Raw genomic sequence first — 18,187 nt, forward strand, 5'->3', positions numbered from 1 at the left:
TAGAAGTACTTTTTTCATAACCAACCTAAAACCACTTGAAGTAGAAGTAGAATTGACCGACTTTAAATCTACTCAAGTAAGTAAGTAGTTGTGAAAACGATCGTAAATAGTTCGCATGGACTGTCAAAAGCTGCAAATGGAGCTATGCGGAAGGTGTAGAGCAGGGGTGTCAAACTCAAGTTGTGTCGCGGGCCGGATTAAGACCTTCAAATCGATCGCGGGCCGGACCAGTCATATTTTTCCAAAATGTTAAATCGAAATCCGTGCCCGTGTTGTCCACTTGAATACTCAATTATACAGCGATCTATTCTGTCAACACCTTTATTCGAAAACAATGGAATTGGCAAAATCGCGATGATTGGTCGGTCGAATGCCGTTATATAAATTGCTAAAACAGTGACTGTGACGACGATCTGCGTTGACATATTGCCATGATGGCTTTGTTTTAGTCGTAATCTGGCAATAGTCCTGTATATGCGATATGAGGAATACACGAGATTTAACTGTAAACACAGACGTTTAAATTTGGTTCATTGGCCAGATGCGGCCCGCGGGCCGGATGTTTGACACCCCTGGTGTAGAGAGCTTGATTCATATTGATGCATCCCAGGAGGTGTCAACTTTGGACAGAATAAGCAGTCGTCCACATCATAGGATGTAAATGATAGTATTGATATGGAAATGCGATATTAATCCTTTGTTTACTCGAACACGCCGTTTTAGAAAATATCATGGCATGGTACCCTGCCCCATATTACGTCGTTAACAATTTGCGCGATTAGTATACGTTAATTAAAAATATGGCAGATCGTAAAAATAGCATATAGTGTATAGCTTTATTTTCGGAAAATATAAGGTATTACTATACTTGCTTTTATACTTCAACATGTATGTTCTCCAGACAAAAGAACTGAAGCTATAATTAGATCTCAACGTATATTACTCGTAATTGAAAGAAAAATACAAATACTACAGTAAAAAGCGGAAAATATATTTCATGTCTTTTGTACAGAAAGTTTCAACGGTGGTCTGCTAAAATATCAGGTCTAACGTTGAAAAAAGGTCAAAGTCCACTTTTCCAGATTAGGACACGTCGTGGGCTGCCAGTTATAATAGGTAATTGTTAGATTGCGAAACGGTAGTTTCAAACGTTATGGGGGGCCTCACTTACTGTGATGAAATATTTAATATAGGCGACAATGCAGTGTGAACGGAACTACGCACCCAGTATCTAAATTATATTCAGCGATACTTTCGGTAAAACGTATTTATCACTCCACATCTGTCGTGCGCGACGCGCAACGAAAATTATTGGGTATTACATGACTTTTATGAAAATTAAATGTTGGTACTACGTGAAAACAACCTCGAAATTCCTTAGGCTAACTTTCTTATTGGGGTATTGAACTACTTCTGACAAACTGAAAATAGCGAAAAGTATGTCAGTAGTTCACAAAATATTACGAAGTAGAAGTAGCGAAAAAAGATCTACTTGAATAACTACCAGAAGTAGAGGAAAACTACTTGAGTACTTCGAAAAAGTAGAAGTACTTCGTTACTGACCACCTCTGGTTAAAGTCGTATCCGACACAACTTCTCCGTATTGCTCTTGGACTGAACTAGGGGCTTATAATATGGGGACGGGCACCATGACATGATATTCTCTAAAACGGGGTGTTCGAGTAAACAAAGGAGTAGTATCTCATTTCCACATCAAAAATATCATTTACATCCTATGATGTGGCTGCTTATTACTATCGTTTTCACAACAACTACTTACTTATTTGAGTAGATTTAAAGTCAGTCAATTCTACTTCTACTTCAAGTAGTTTTAGGTTCCATATGTCAGAAGTACTTCTACTCGTACTTGAGTAGATTTTTTTCGTCGCTACTTCTACTTCTACTTGAGTAGCTTTCTTGACTACTTTGACCACCTCTGCTAAATTTCCACTATACAATCTCTTCTGTGCGCGTGGACAATCAGTACGTTTAATCGCAAATTAGTATCCGCAAGGTAGCGCGCATCGTCAAAGACAATATTATGCCTTTTTTGTTGTACTACGTTTTGTCAGTTCTAAGACGACCGCTTCAGTCACACTTGAACAAGGCCCGCGAAGAGCGATATGGGAATGCAGGTTATCTTGTTGCAACTGCTCTTGTGCGCTGTCCTAGCGCAGGGGCAAATTTGCCAAACGTCGGCGATATGTATGGTAGGGAAGATCTGGACTCCGATGTTCAAAGTCGTCCCGCAGAGAAGCGATTTTTTCCCCAAGGTATATGTTGTTGCAATTTCCTTGGAAACTATAAACTTTAACTTGTATATGATGTATTTAGCTCACTTCTTCAGTGACAAGCACAGGTAAGCTACTGTTAGATATACGTTTGTCAAACTATAAGTTTATTATGTATTTACTTTTGTTTAGGCTCTTCCTCGGGCTCAACAGACCGTAAGTGATTACGATAGCTACGCCGCGTGTCTATTTCTACGCGAAATTTTACCAAAACGCATTTCAGCATGCGTCAGACCTACTACGAATTGTGAAGTTGCAGTAGGGGGTGGATATCGTTACGAGTTCGTTTCTGAATTGTCAACATGGAATGCGGCCAACGAAGTTTGCGAATCCCGGGGTGCATCGTTGCCGCAAGCAGCTTTTCAAGGCAACAGTGCGGCGTTTTCGTAAGTGATTCAATTTGCACATCAATTGTGTGTGGCACAATTGTACGCGAATTAGTGTAGTTTGATGTGAAACACGTTTCAGAGCTTTAAAATCGGTGATGGACTGCAGAGGCGACTATCAAGGCTACTGGGTACCGGCCTCTGACAGAATGAACGAAGGACAGTGGAAATGGCGAAGCGGGCAGCCCTTAACCAACCAAGACAAGCAAAACTGGCAAGGCGGTCAGCCCGATAATTCGGGAGAGCAGGATTGCGCTTATGCTGGTCGCTGGAGCGGTTACAAATGGGATGATGGCGACTGCGCTGGCTTTTGGTCCGTTGTTTGTGAAAGCAATATTTAATTGCATTTTGATCAAATACACTACATTTCACGCAATAACGATTCCAGAAGTAATGTGTGTCGGGTGTTTGAGATTTAAAATAATATTGTGTTTCGGATTGGCGTGTGCGAATGTACTATCAGTATAGGAAGCGCGTTGGTTGAAACTTTCTAGTCTCGCAAAAAATTGCCTGACTTTAGTTTTTGTGATGGGAAGAAAGTAGGCGCGCTGCCTCAAAACAAGTATTTTGGCATGACATTTTGATATCTTCGTAACTCTGGGCTAATTAGCCTAAAGGCAATTTGACTATCAACAAGTTTGCAGCTTCAATTTGAGAGTGGACGGTGTTCAATCAAGCAGTACGGAGCGTACAGGAAGTTTACTGTTCTTCGATCTTACAGTATATGAGTGTGTCAGGATGAAGAGCTTGTGCGTATTTTTCCTGGTTATTGGTGCTGTTTCGCTATGTGAAGGCCAAACAAATTGTCGTGTGGCCGCATCATGCATGAGAGGTGAAAGGTCACTCGTAGGACTGCGACGCCTCCCCGTAGTTGCTGCCGCTCCGATGTCGGTGAGTGTTAGAGATATGTGTTTACAACGTACGTCAGGTTTCTAGAAAATGAATAAACTATTATAATGGATGCAAATCATTACAGGCTGCTCCGAAGCCAATGATCATGCCTGTCATGACTTTTCAGAGTAAGTGCCCATGAAAAGGCATTGGTTCTTCGGAACTTATAACAGAAAAGGTTCCTTTTTGTTTTGCAGAGGATTCAACAGCTTCACAAAGTAAGTGATCAGCAGTTTTTACTGGGATACATCTAGAACAGGTAGCACTATATTCAAATATCCACGAGTGCCAACCACATTCTTATACTGTAGCTCAGTGATCTGGGCTTCGTATAAATGATGGGGACACAGCAGTCGAGTCGAACAAAATCAAGCCAAGAGTGTCGCCCAACAACTTGCATAGGTAGACTATTTAAATAAGGTGTACTCTTCGACTTATTGATTGCGTAGATTGCAAAGCCCCGGGCTGGATCATTGGAGTCAACGGGTATCAGTATAAAATAGTGTCCAGCTTAGCAACATGGGAAGAAGCGAGAGACATATGTCGCGCGGTGGGCGGGAGCTTGCCCCGAAAAGCCTTTGACACGCCTGATTCATACGAGTAAGATACATTATGTATTTTAATACGCGAATTCTTATGCTTAGTGTATGTCATGTCATTAAGTCGGAATCTCTTTCTTACGTCAGGTTTCTCCTCGCACTCATGAAAAGCAATGGCGATAAGCCGGGATTTTGGCTGCCATTGTCTGACAGAGCTGTAGAACAACAATGGAGATGGGATGATAACACACCGGTCAACACCAATCAATATTGGGGTTGGAATCAACCGGACGGCTCAGGAGATTGCGGGTGGGTTGCGAGAGATCAAGGGTACAAATGGGATGATGGCGCATGCTCCTCTACGTTCACTGCTCTGTGCGAGAGAAAAGTTTAAATATATTTCGATCTTATGAAAGATTGTTGACACTGGATGTCGGGCTCTCCTGTTTCGTGAATGATACGTATGAGTAAATGGAAACGCAGTTACACACGCGGTATATTGCACCAGCTATATAACTTGAAAAGTGAACCTAGTCCTAGTCCCATTCAGAAGGCTGAAGAAGGTGACCGCAAAATATCGCTCTGATTGTATACGACGAGATGATTCATACAGATTGGATGGGGCTTAATTCTGATTCGGCATAACACACAACACAATCATAGAAGATGTGTTGATGTTGCAGAGATAATGGATTCAGTTTAGCTAAAGGATCATTCATCATATAAGACATCAGTGGTTTTTGACGTAGTAATTCAGAGTTAATAGGCCTATGATCTTTGCGTACAAAAATATATGAAATATTTCACGATATTTGATGCAATAATGCATAGCAAGGGGAGAATATACTTTTAACATTGCAGCTATTGTGGGAAGCAGTAGTCAATCCGTCATTATCCATAACTATCTGGGACGTCTGGAACAAATATATGTTTTCGAACTTGGCCACTACTCGGCCACTTTTCTTATATTTGGCTTTAAACTCGAAGTAATTTCGACAAGCCTTGAAACTCACTACTTGTAGGCCAACTTGAGTATAAATTTACGACCTATCAAACGCAGCTAGAAGTAACTGTTACGGCCGACAATCCTGAGCCTTGCTGATTGGATTTTGAGTGGAATGATAAGCTCCGAGTATTTGTCCAAACGACGCCATAACTACACGAATGACATCGACAGTTCGAATATGTACAAGTACATTGTACATTTCTACGTCCAATAGGAAAATAATAACAGTTATATGTCATCAATAATACATCAATATTAAATCAATAATAAGTCTGAGGTAAGATCTGGTTTCGTGTGACATGGGTGTATATTCACACCCGTACATCAGGGGTGGTAAACGCTGCTGGAAATGCACAGTGCACAGTGCACACCCTTTTCACTGAGAGTGTCTGATACGGCCAATCGACGTTTCAAAGGCTGCAACGGGGAAGAAGGTATTCGAATTCGAAACTACATCCATGACTATTACTATACTTGACTCGAATCATTACAATCATTGATATTAAACTCGGATTCAATTACTCGAATCGTTTTGCTCAACACCATCATTAAGTGAGCAGAGAAGCTTCGCGTATACAATACACCTATAGTCACGACGCCACACATACTGAAGTAAAAGTAGAATAAGCGCGTAGCCTATAAGATTCATATTACGGCAAATTGCCATTGGGGATGTTCATTATTCATGGCACTGTATCTCAGGCTAAATAATTTGCAATATCAGAGCAAAAGCTGTTTGTCAAAATATGCCATTACGATTTTGGGTGGTAGCTTTATGAACTTTCTGGGAGCACAATAGCGCTAGGGTTACCATATTTTGGGATCCGCAAAGTAGGACACTTTCACAAATCACGAAAGTTAGATTACCGGACTAGGATACTCCCTATTCTAAGTTTTTTTACGGGTAATCCTGTTCGCGTCAGTTATGGCGTTTTTTAGTTGTGTCTTTCCATCAGCCTAGCTGTCAAAGCTATGACAGAGGATCAATTCCCAAAAAGGAGGACGTATGGTAACCCTATCCTTAAAGGAGAACATATAGTAACCCTAAATAACGCAGACGCAGTCAGTGATATGATATAATTCTGCAGTGGCCTATTGCGTTAATTGCCTATATCGGGTCTAATTTAGCTCGTATTATCAGAAATTCAGCACAATTTAGAGAAGGGCCATTCTGCAAACAGGTGTACGTACCAGTTAGCGCTCATCGCCAATAATATCTTATTTTATCTCGAATAACACCAAACTTTACAACATAGTATAATTGTGGTTGCAATTTCGAATCGTGTTACCGTAAGCCTACATTATGTCTTGCCGATCGACGAAAACGTCTATGCAGTGGTTTTTAATCCTTTCTAGAAAATGAAAGTTTTTATGTCGTGCAAGTAGATTTGCTATTTGCACACCGCAGTTTCATTATCAAAACACGAATCAAATGTCACAATTTACGCGCGCTAAATGCTAATCAGCAATCCAGAATGTCAAGATTACAGGCACGTCCACCGCCTATGGGCACGACATAAATAAAAGAACTTTTACACAACCTGATTGGCTGCTTATACCGAATAATGATGCTCTGCAGAATCAATTGATGCTGCGGAAAATAACATTCCGCTAACGGCGGATAATAATTCACGCTTGGCTCGTCGATATAGCTTTTTACGAGATTTTCTTCGGAAGCAAAATGATCATGAGGTGGTTGGGCTTAGCTGCTTTCGTGTTTTCTATCAGTCTGTCAGTTGGTCAGGAAACTTGTGAAGTTCCGGTGACTTGCCAAAACTCGGATGGAAGCACCAATGTTAAGACCGTGGTGTTGCCAACGTTCAAAGACATAAGGGTGAGTGTCGAGTATAACGTACGATTAGTAATAATTTAGTGATAACATATAATTGTGACATTTTTGACTACCAATGCTAAAAAAAAGTATGTTATAGGAGTATCGACTATGACAATTTTTATATCTGTTTGAACAGACGTGGAGACAGGAAGGTGCAAACGCCAAGAAGGAACAAGACAAAGGTAGATAATATATAGTAGATATATAATCTGTTTGTGAGATTTCAAATCCAAGCCTAAATCCCGGGTATAATATATTTCAGCGCAGAGTCAAGGAGGCGGATCATCCACATCTCGTAAGGTCGAAATGAATGGCATTTATCAATTGATATTGCAGTCCTGTGTGTATTTGTTATCGAAGATTGCGACGAACCGGGATGGCTCACTGGACAGGGCGGCGAATGTCAATATAAAGTGATTGAAGCTACATTGAGTTGGGAAGACGCCAGAAAATCATGTATGCAGAAAGGGGCGGACTTGGCATACCGCTGCATCACCCAGGGAGACAATTTCAGGTAAGCGTCTTATGTTGTTTGCTACGCAGCACGCACCTTCTCTACTTCATTATAAATGCATGCAGATATCTTACTGATCGGCTAAAGGGGAGAAATATGAGAGGATTTTGGATCGGATTGAGCGATAGCGCGAAGGAGAAAACCTGGAAATGGTTGGACGGAAGTTCTGCGACGAATGCGAAATGGGGAAACAATCAGCCAGACGACCAGGACGGCAACCAAGACTGTGGTTGGATATCCCCGGGCATGGGTTACAATGTTGACGACGGGGATTGCGCCGCTCAGTTTTTCCCTCTTTGTGAAAGAATGATTTGAATGTTTCAATGAAATCGCTTGTAAAGTCGCAAATATTACAGTTTTGTTTGAAGTTGAAACATGTACCATATGCTAGCAGCAATGTTGCGCTGAAGCTAGTTCAGCATGTTAGTCACATTAGCACACAAACTTGAATCGAAAGTAGCTGAAGAGAGGTTAAAAGCGCGAAGTTATTTTTGGGTTAGTGACAGTGCTGGCTGCTTTGCGTATATAAATAAGGTAGAGACAGAAATGAGACGGAGAGATGCTTGATTTAGGCGTGCTATAAATGAAAACAAGGGTCACTTCAGAATACAGTCGGTTATCAAGACGTTCCTCGAATGCAGCAGAGGTGGTCAAAGTAGTCAAGGAAGCTACTCAAGTAGAAGTAGCGACGAAAAAAAAATCTACTCAAGTACAAGTACTTCTTACATAAGCAACCTAAAACTACTTGAAGTAGAATTGACTGACTTTAAATCTACTCAAGTAAGTAAGTAGTTGTGAAAACGGTCTTAGTTTGTTCGCATGGACTGTCAAAAGCTGCAAATGGAGCTTTGCGGAAGGTATAGAGAGCTTGATTCATATTGATGCATCCGAGGAGGTGTCAATTTTTGACTGAATAAGCAGTCGTCCACGATATGGGATGTAAATGATAATATTGATAGGGAAATGCGATACTAATCCTTTGTTTACTAGAACGCCCAATTTAAAGAATATCATGACATGGCGCCCTCCCCCATATTATAAGGCACCTATTTCAGTCGAAGATCAATACGGAGAAGCTTTGTCGGATACTTTTTTACCACTTTGGGCGATTAGTATACGTTAATTAAAAATATGGCAGTTCGTAAAAATGCCACATGGTGTATAGCTATATTTTCGGAAAATATAGGTTATTTCTACACTTGCTTTTATACTGCAACATGTATGTTCTTCAGACAAAAGAACTGAAACTATAAATAGGACTCAATGTATATTACTCGTAATTGAAAGAAAAATACAAATACTACTTCTAAAATTCGGAAAATATATTTCATGTCTTTTGTGCAGAAAGTTTCAACGGTGGTCTGCTAAAACAGGTCCAATGTTAAAAAAAGTCAAAGTCCACTTTTCCAGATTAGGACACGACATGGGCTGCTAGGTATGACAGGTAATGCCAGATTGCGAAACGGTTGTTTCAAATGTTACGGGGGCCATACTTACTGTGATGAAATATTTGATATAGGCGACGATGCTGTGTGAACGGCACCACGCAACCCGGTGTTTACATATATTCAGTGATACTTTCGTTCAAACATATTTGTCACTACATATCTACTGTACGCGAAGCGCAACGAAAATTCTGGGTATTACATGACTTTTATGCAAATGAAATGTTGGCACTACGTGAAAACAGCCCCGAAATTCCTTCGGCTATTTCTTATTGTAGTATTCCTTCTACTTGACAAACTGAAAATAGCGAAAAGTAAGTAAGTAGTTCACAAAATATTACGAAGTATAAGTAGAAGTTGCGAAAAAAATCTACTTGAGTAAGTACCAGAAGTAGAGGAAAACTACTTGAGTACTTCGAAAAAGTAGAATTACTTCGTTACTGACCACCTCTTCATGCAGTTGATTGACAATCTATTACTGATGATTAAATGGTCTGAGACGAATATATGGTGGCTTTCATTTTATTACAGCAATGCTAGTAAATTACTTGGGATGTCGACGGCATGATGTTTTTGCGTTTTGCTGTCCAGTGACCAGAAATGATGTGCATGGTAAGACGAAAATGCATTCAAATCAACAGTAATGATGAAAAAGATTACGATTTTTAGGAGATCAGGAGCTTAGCCGTGCCTTATTTGCTAAGTTTCCAACTGTTTTGTTCTGCAGACTATAGCCCGCATGTGATAAATCGACCACGGCCCACCAAAGGGAGCAGAATGCTTTTATCATCCTTTTATTAAAATTTTTGTCAAATCAAATACACCACACGATTGCGATATAATGAAAAGAATCAGTCACCCACTATGACTTATAAAGCATGCGTTCAGAATAGAATATAGGCTGTACAAATATATCAATGATGTGTCATTTATATTTGAAGAAATATCGTATATCTATATCAACGACAGCCCCGAGTTTGATCATCTGCAGATAAGTGAAGGCGCCATCTATGGTTAAGAGAAAAGACTGAAGATCAAATTAATTTCTTGCGTTCTCAACACGGGACACAGAGTAGGAAGTTTCCTTCAGTCACCGAGAACATACTTCTTCTCATTGTTGTTTTGTGGAAGAAAATGTCCTGCGCAATTCTGGAAGTCATTACTCCAGTCGAATTAGAATAATTTCGTGATATTAACAAAGCAGAAGTATAGCTATTTCAAAAATCTACCAGAACACTTCGAGTGAAAGTGACAACATAAGATATGAGAATGTAGCCTACTCAAGTAGTTTAAAAGTAGAATTTGAAAGTAGGCACCTTCGGCACCTTCCTGTACTTTCATTGCGTCGTAGTCTCGTGGTGCATGAGATGAAGATATTATTAATAAAATGAATTGAATGTCGGTATGGCGTGGTTTTACCAGCGTGTACTCAAAGGTGGTGTGGACACTCGGAAAATCACGTGACTGTCACGCCCAGATACCTTTGATGACTTTGTTATTGTCGATCCGTCTTCAACAGTAATTAAAGGCAAAGTCGCTATTGCTCTTCGTTGATTTTAACTATTTTCCATATCGAGTTGGGTGACAGAATTTCGTATGGTATATTTTGATGCTGTCATCTTGCGCTGTACCAAGTTTCAAGACTATGGCTTTATGACTAGCGTAGTAATTTCGCTGTCAAGTCGAGTATCTAGTAAATCAGCGCGTATCGATATATTGTCGACTTTGATAACGAAATTACTACGCTAATCATTGAGCAACGATACTAAAACCTACTGCGAAGCTGCATAACACAACCAAGATATACCATGTCGAATTTCGTCATCCATATCGGTATGAAACACTTTCAAAATTCAAATATACCAATATCAAATTTTTGCGAAAATTCATTTATGCGGTAGGCGCAATGCCAAACCAGCACACGCAGACCCTGGATACTCGAATTTGATAACGTACTTACCAGTGTTGGGATCAAGTCACTACCTTCGAGTCACGAGTCATCTCGAGTCATTGCACATTTTGACTCGAGTCAAGTCAAATCAATCGATTTTCAAAGGTGACTCGAGTCAAGTCAAGTCACTCGTTTTTTGGAGGTGACTCGAGTCAAGTCAAGTCAAGTCAAGTCAAGTCACGAGTCAAGTCACAATTCAAGTCAAATTGAATTTTCGAAGTATGAGTGATGCTTCAAATTCATCATGTTTTACTAGCTGTGTTAAAGAGATCAATTGGTCATTTATCTTGAATCAAATAACGAATATAAAGTTAAATATACATGCAAAAATGCGTTGTATCGCTCACGCACACGTAGAACTGCTAATAGAATATGTCAGTAACTGTATAGCTACATCAGGGGTGTCAAACATACGACCCGCCAAATAATTTCATTCGGCCCGCGAAGAAATTCCAAGTATATGTTGTAAATTGCGTAATTTTATCCAACACATCTCTCGAATTTGTAGTAATAAGAAATACTACTAATAAATATTTCCTTCAAGATAGCAAATTTCGATTATGTTCATTGTTCATAGGCCACATTATAACCACCCGAAAGCGGAGTTGTGATTGTAGTCATCCTCAGGAGAAGGTCGTTGACATTAACACCCAATTCCGAGAATGCGAAAAAGTGTATATATTGAGTTAAGAGTTAGTAATATTTTGGAATCATTTGACTGGTGCGGCCCGCGAGTGATCTAAATATTTGAATTCGACCCGCGACGTCAGTAGAGTTTGACAACACTGAGCTACGTGCTACATTCTCTTATTATGCCAGCCAAAATAGAGGATCGAATACGAAGCCTCGACAAGATAAAAGAAATTGATATCGTAAAATACACTAGCCATCTATAGACATCCGTGAGGATATAAATGCATAGAATATATTTGTTCGATTTAATTCATACAAGAGGGTGGGTAAAGGTGATCACCGTGTAATGTACGGACAGAGTCGTCCAATAAACAGCTATACGTTGCTATTAAATTAATCTGCTACTACGACAACGCAAAGTGTGATCATTTCGTTTGCGGTCAGTGTATTTGTGATGTAGCAATGTAGGATCGGTGAAACGTACAACCAGTAAATGACTGGTTGCTCTCACAAGTTACAACGGCGTATCGTGAATAATCCGAACGTGCACAAAATACATTGATTTAGTCGACACCGTTTACTTGATGACTTGAAATTGACTCGTAAATTTTGCTCCGAGTCACGAGTCAATCCACATTTTTGAAGCGCCGAGTCAAGTCAAGCCAAGTCATTTTAGCAAAGTGACTCGAGTCAAGTCAAGTCATTCGAAAAAGTTGACTCGAGTCTGACTCGAGTCAAGTCATGACTCGAGTCATTCCAACACTGGTACTTACTACTGTAATTATAGAGGTTCACCCTTGGTACAGTATTAGATTCCTTCATCAAGATATACGATACGAAATTTTATTATCCATAGCCGTATAAAATACATCTAAATTGTATACATACCAATACTGGCTTTTGCAATAAAATCTGCTATGCGGCAGGCTGAATGCCAAATCAGCGCGCACCCCGACATACGCGACTTTGATAACGAAATTGCTACCGTAATAATTGAGTCACAGCCTTAAAACTCGATACAGTGCTAGATGTCTCCATCAGAATATATAATACGATATTTTGTTATCCACCGCGGAATAAAACACATTCAAATCCTACATATAGCATTATAGCAATTTCGGCTTTTGTGAAAAATCTGCCATGCAGTAGGCTATGCGGGTCAGCGATGTAGGCCTACTTGATATACTCGACTAGGATAACGAAATTACTATCCTGATCACCGAGTTACACCCTCAAAAATTGGTTCAGTGTAAGATGCAATCATCTGACCTTCAGCATACCGCATAACTGATTTTTCACGAAAAACAGCATTGGTATGTGTAGATTTTGATTGTGTTCTATACGGCGATGGATAGCAAAATTTCGTACTACATATCTTCATGATGGCATCTAACACTGTACGAAGTTTTAAGGCTGTGACCTAATAATTACAGTAGTAAGTACGTTATCAAAGTCGAGTATCAAGGGTTCGCGTGCGCTGATGTCGTAATGAGCCTACCGCTTAATGGAATTTTCGCAAAATTGGATATTGGTATATGTGAGTTTTGAAAGTGCTGGATGACGAAATTTGGCACGGTATATCTTGGTTGTGTTATGCAGCTTCGTAGTAAGTTTCAGTATCGTCACTTAATGATTAGCATAATAATTCCGTTATCAAAGTCGACAATATATCGGTGCGAGCTGATTTACTAGATACTCGACTTCGACAGCGAAATTACTACGCTAGTCATAAAGCCATAGTCTTGAAACATGGTACAGCGCAAGATGACTGCATCAAAATATACCATACGAAATTCTGTCACCCAACTCGATATGGAACATAGTTATAATCAACGAAGAGCAATAGCGACTTTGCCTTTAATTACTGTTGCAGACTTGCAAAACTGGAGGAAAATCCTGAAAATGGTAAATTTTCCCTACTTCGTAGTCGGTTGACTAAAAAAAGGTCAACTTTCCGGCTCAACTCCCGAATTACAGTTTTTCTTTCACATTATCCGTCGGTTGACTAAAAAAAGGTCAACTCTCCGGCTCAGCTACCGAAATGCTCGCCGGAGCGTTACTTCAGTGCTGATATACTTTATCTCAGTCCCTATATTTAACTATTATTTCAAAAAAAAAGAAAAAGAGGACAAAATCTCAAGATAGAGGACATTTGGGCTTCCTCGGAGGATACTTTCAAAAAAGAGGACAAATCCTAACTCTAGTTTCAACACCTTCCTATCTTTTCGTTGTATCGCAATTTTGTGGTGTTTTGAAATGATACTGATATCGTATTTTGTTTTCTTTATTTCGTTGCTCGTTGATGTGCTACTCGACTGAGAGAAGAAATTGATTCATATATAGACTGCTCCTTGTCGCTTCGACACCTTCCTGTCTTTTCATTGTATCGCATTTTTTTTTGTGGTGTATTGAACTGATAAAATTGCTAATAAACCAATGATGATGATGATGATGATGATATACTGCCAAATATGCTTGGCAGCTTGGGTGACTACGGTCTAGAAGACTTCGGTCTCACAGTCTATACTGTGTAGAATATAGTTAGGAAAATATAAAAAGCATGTACCATTGGACGTGATTGTTTGTGGACATTGACTATACACTATTTCATTATAGGACACTATGATTTCATGGTTGCGAAAAAATTCTCTCTCTGGTTCAGCTATTTCGCTAGAGATAGTTCATAATTGAAGATACGTTTGGGGAAACCACCGAGATTTCAACTTTCAAAACATGTCGATGTCGGCTGCAGAGCAGTGGCTCGTGATTATTTGGTATTGGTCGATACGGTAGGGCTCTATTCCACACTTTGTTGTTAAGCCGCGTTCTTTTAATCTGACCAGTACAAAGCGTTACAAGATTGCGATACCATGAAAAGATAGCAGGAATCGTAACGGCTTGGTGGGTGAACTATAAATCGCCGATGAGATGAGCATTGACTCATTGTGCTATACCGTAGTCCTTGACTTGATACACCTTTACTTCACATATCCGTCGTCAAAGCACCTCACTGCTGCAGATCAAGATTTCATCATTTCCTACGTTGCTTATGGTAGCGTATATGAAGGAGTGATACCAACGAAGTTTAGTCTTGATGTACTGAATGACAGCTGAACAACTGCTCTGATTGCATATCCAATGTCAGTCACCATCACCAACCCTAATTTTGCAATCAACTCTCGATAAGTGATGTTTAATTACGTTTTGGAAGACTTCATTTCACCACCAGAACTATCTGTCAAGTTTTCACGTGCCATTTTTCGATCTGATGAATGGCAATTTCAGGTTTACACTTGCCGAAATGCCCATACTGCCAACCCATTCTATATCAAATGCTCCAGCAGATCTGATTTATAGCCTATCAAATATGAAGATCACGGGGATTTACAGAGAAAGACAACAACTATAATCCATATACAGGTCGATGCAATAGCTTTTCGTATCAATAGTAAGCACGACCAAAACATTTGGATCCATCTATGAAATCAAACTCCCTATTTTTCAATAAATGTATATATCCCTGACTCAGCGTTGTGCCTAACTGATATGGTAAAGCTGAAGCCGTATCTTTATAATCATGTGTATAATTGTGACACTGTAGTCTCGTGATATGGCAGTGGCTGGCACCTAAACAATGGCCAAGACCTTGGCTTTTTACTCCATAATAGATATGCAATATTTCTTCATTATAGGTATATCGTAGTGAAAAAGTTCCACATTGGCATCATGGATATTCGTACGGCCAGGTTGGATACTGAATTCAGTCATAGTCTGACTGAGATGAAGCCGTACGTTCTCCGTTTACCGCACAAGACCGAGAGACAGAGATGTGCTCTGTGGATCAAGAAACTTAGTGAGCCTCCGCTTACGTCGGATAATCGTAGAAATCGCGATTTGCACTCGAAATTACTGCTTCATATGCTAAAACGTGGTGTGTTGGACGGTCCATTTGTGGTAAACCCCGAAGAAGGTCCATTGAAAACACTTCCAACTTATATGTCGGTATTTTTTGAGAATCCCTCATCAGATGGGAACTACGAAGGAGAATTACGCGGTAGAAAAGCAGAATCGCCGAAAAATGGTTTGCCAGACTGGGTTTCACAAGAGTTGGATAGTACTGCATTTGCTTCTACCGGGATGAAAGAAAATCTCGATCCAAACGTGGATGATAGAAACATGTCTCCTGACATGCAGCAAATGAACTTATCCAGATCCGATAGTCACATCAATTTCGGACGTAGCGCCAGCGATCAAAACCTATGCAGGAACTGGAACCGCCACCCAAACGAAAGGAGTTCCGGTTTCAGAGACGAGACCAGTCTTATAAGAATGCACGAAAAAGAAATGGAAATGAACACCAAAGTAATGCAAGCTCAATTTCACGAGGAAAAGTTGAAGCTTCAACATAAGCACGATAAAGCGGTCCAAAAAATCTTGGACAGAAAAAACGGTGAAATTGAAGACCTGAAGCAGCATTACAGAAGTAAAGAGAAAGATTTTGAAGATGCTGTATCAAAGTCGGACAAAAGATCTCAAGGATTAATAAAAGAGTTGCAAATACTGCGTGAAACCAAAGAAAAGCAAATCGAAGAATTAAAAATCGTTATCGAAGAGACATCTCAAGCCACGAAAGCAGAGTATGAATCGAAATTAGAGGAAGCAGTAGGAAATTTCGAACGTGACAAATACGAGTTACAAAAAACGCACACTAAAAACATTCAGGAACTGTTGGACGACACTAATCAGCGTCTCATGAGAATGGAAGACGAATACAACGCACAAGGCACTGCGACTAAGATGGTAACAAGCGAGTTGGAAGTCCGCGTGTCGCAATTAACGCAAGAAACAGAATCGTTGTCTATGGCAAAGCATTCGCTTCAAAATGATAAGGATCACACTGAAAGATTGCTGGAAAATGCGAAAAAAGACATCAGCAAATTGGAAGAGAAATGCAAAGCCTTGGAAAAAGAAATAAAGGCAGACCGCGAAGACCATGACTTACAAATGAAGTCTGTACTCAGTAAACACGCGGCTAACGCCGAGTTTATGAAAGAAGAAAACACGCATTACATCACCAAAGCTCAGGAGACGGCGAGAGATTTGGAAAATCAAATCCAAAGCTTAAAACACGCACTACAAGACAGCGAACAACAGCGTATGAGAGAGATTAGAGAAAGGGAATCGTTACACCAGCAAGACATCACCAGCGTGCAGAGACTACACGAGAAACAAATACATCAGCTGCAGTGCGAGTGGGATAACGAAAAAGCGCATCACGCTAAAGAAATCAGGAGCTTAGAGAATATCGTTCACGAACGTGATGAACAAATAGCCAAACTAAACACGCAAATGAAACAGAGCGCGGAGGAAGCGGAAAAAGCTCTCGACAATTATAAGCAACACATGAGCGATTCTCAGAAGAAGATTTTCGACGAAATGCAGACTCAGATTAACCGAGTCACCGCAGACATGGAGGAAAGCCGTAAACAAAAAGAGAAAGTGAAACAAGAATATGAGAGAGCGATCGAGGACTTAAACTTGAAACATCACGACGAGATCAATGAGATGCGCCTGAAATGTGAACAAGATAAGGGTATGATTACAAGACAAGCAATCGCGGATCGTGACCAGCTTACGCAGACTCACGAAAGACAGCTTGACGATATGGAACAAAAAATGAAGAATGCGGTCGAGGAGAAAGAGAATGTTGAAGAAGAAAGGAAAAAGCAGCATCGTGAAGATATAATGTCGATGGAAACACAAATCAGAGAGCTTCGTGAAGAATTAGTGTCCGCGAACGCGCTACGGCGTAAACAATTGGTCGAGCTTGGATTGCTAAGAGAAGAGGAGAGACAGAAAGCAGCCCGTGAACATGATGCCGTGGTCAATAAATTAGAAGCAGAAATGGATAGACAGAGGCTAACTATGCATCAACAGCACGCAGCCGAATTGCATAAACAATCCATAAAAACGAAGACACGTTTGGAAGCCCTGGAAAAAGATTATCAACAACGTCTGGAGCGGGCGTACGATCGTATCGGTGAGCTGCAGCAGAAAGAGAATAACTTACGAGACGAGTTGAACAAGACACACGCAGATACCGAGCATCAACTGACTGAATATAATGCAAGAAAAGACGAGGATGCGAAAAAACTGCGGTTTCAATTTGATAGCAAAAACGCTGTGCTGGCGGCCGAGCTGGAATCGGCAAGGGAGAAATTACATTCCGTCCAAAGACAATTCCAAAAAGTCGAATTCGACTTGAAAGACAAAGTCACAAAAGTCCGTATGGAATACGAGGAGAGAATCAAAGGGATGTTACCGGCAGCCTTGAAAAAGGATATGGAAGACACGATCGGTTGTCTGAGATCGCAAGTGTCGTCCTTGCAGCAAAGGATCTCGATACTTCAGGAAGAGGTGGATGAGAATCAGCAATTTTTCGAACCGCTGTCGAAAAGATCCGGGCTGACTACCACCGAGCTATCATGACCTGTGATTAGTTTTTTGTATTTTAGTGTGGCTGGTTTTGGAATGTTATATTAGTGATACACAGAATATATATATCTTAGCATTGTAGTGGATGATGTTTGCAGATGTGTATGATAGCAGTTTTGAGTGGTGAGTAGACTTCAACCATTTGATATTAATATAATAAGAGGTAGCCGTCACTAGTTGTAACACATTTAATTTTTACCTT

General features: G+C 40.2%; 3 protein-coding genes across 3 annotated transcripts; all 3 read left to right on the plus strand.

The window, feature by feature from the left end:
* The first annotated feature begins 2,073 nt into the window (after positions 1-2,073).
* LOC145446862 (uncharacterized) lies at positions 2,074-3,056 on the plus strand. The gene is made up of 5 exons (XM_080325233.1): positions 2,074-2,273; positions 2,335-2,359; positions 2,424-2,447; positions 2,515-2,677; positions 2,760-3,056. Exons 1-5 carry the CDS (start codon positions 2,124-2,126, stop codon positions 3,016-3,018), a joined length of 621 nt encoding a protein of 206 aa, XP_080181359.1. The 5' UTR covers positions 2,074-2,123; the 3' UTR covers positions 3,019-3,056.
* Positions 3,057-3,318: 262 nt separating this feature from the next.
* On the plus strand, positions 3,319-7,835 carry LOC145446745 (uncharacterized). Its single transcript, XM_080325100.1, has 10 exons — positions 3,319-3,568; positions 3,654-3,696; positions 3,766-3,786; positions 4,018-4,168; positions 4,255-4,498; positions 6,729-6,947; positions 7,084-7,129; positions 7,210-7,242; positions 7,308-7,461; positions 7,527-7,835. Exons 1-10 carry the CDS (start codon positions 3,416-3,418, stop codon positions 7,774-7,776), a joined length of 1,314 nt encoding a protein of 437 aa, XP_080181226.1. The 5' UTR covers positions 3,319-3,415; the 3' UTR covers positions 7,777-7,835.
* A 7,347-nt stretch (positions 7,836-15,182) lies between these two features.
* Positions 15,183-18,066, plus strand: LOC145447367 (centrosomal protein of 112 kDa-like). The gene has a single exon (XM_080325787.1). It carries the CDS (start codon positions 15,217-15,219, stop codon positions 17,977-17,979), a length of 2,763 nt encoding a protein of 920 aa, XP_080181913.1. The 5' UTR covers positions 15,183-15,216; the 3' UTR covers positions 17,980-18,066.
* Positions 18,067-18,187: the final 121 nt, after the last annotated feature.

The sequence above is a fragment of the Botryllus schlosseri genome, chromosome 9 (genome assembly GCF_051294905.1).
Source record: "Botryllus schlosseri isolate E-star chromosome 9, Bs_hap1, whole genome shotgun sequence".
Taxonomy (NCBI): Eukaryota; Metazoa; Chordata; class Ascidiacea; order Stolidobranchia; family Styelidae; genus Botryllus; species Botryllus schlosseri.

Bases quoted from the DNA above. Each gene is read 5' to 3' on its own strand.
- LOC145446862 (XM_080325233.1), top strand. From the start codon at position 2,124: ATGGGAATGCAGGTTATCTTGTTGCAACTGCTCTTGTGCGCTGTCCTA. The intron at 2,274-2,334 runs GTATATGTTGTT...TGATGTATTTAG, and splicing joins GAAGCGATTTTTTCCCCAAG to CTCACTTCTTCAGTGACAAG. The intron at 2,360-2,423 runs GTAAGCTACTGT...ACTTTTGTTTAG, and splicing joins TTCTTCAGTGACAAGCACAG to GCTCTTCCTCGGGCTCAACA.
- LOC145446745 (XM_080325100.1), top strand. From the start codon at position 3,416: ATGAAGAGCTTGTGCGTATTTTTCCTGGTTATTGGTGCTGTTTCGCTA. The intron at 3,787-4,017 runs GTAAGTGATCAG...TTGATTGCGTAG, and splicing joins GGATTCAACAGCTTCACAAA to ATTGCAAAGCCCCGGGCTGG. The intron at 4,499-6,728 runs TAAATATATTTC...ACATTCCGCTAA, and splicing joins CTCTGTGCGAGAGAAAAGTT to CGGCGGATAATAATTCACGC.
- LOC145447367 (XM_080325787.1), top strand. From the start codon at position 15,217: ATGGATATTCGTACGGCCAGGTTGGATACTGAATTCAGTCATAGTCTG.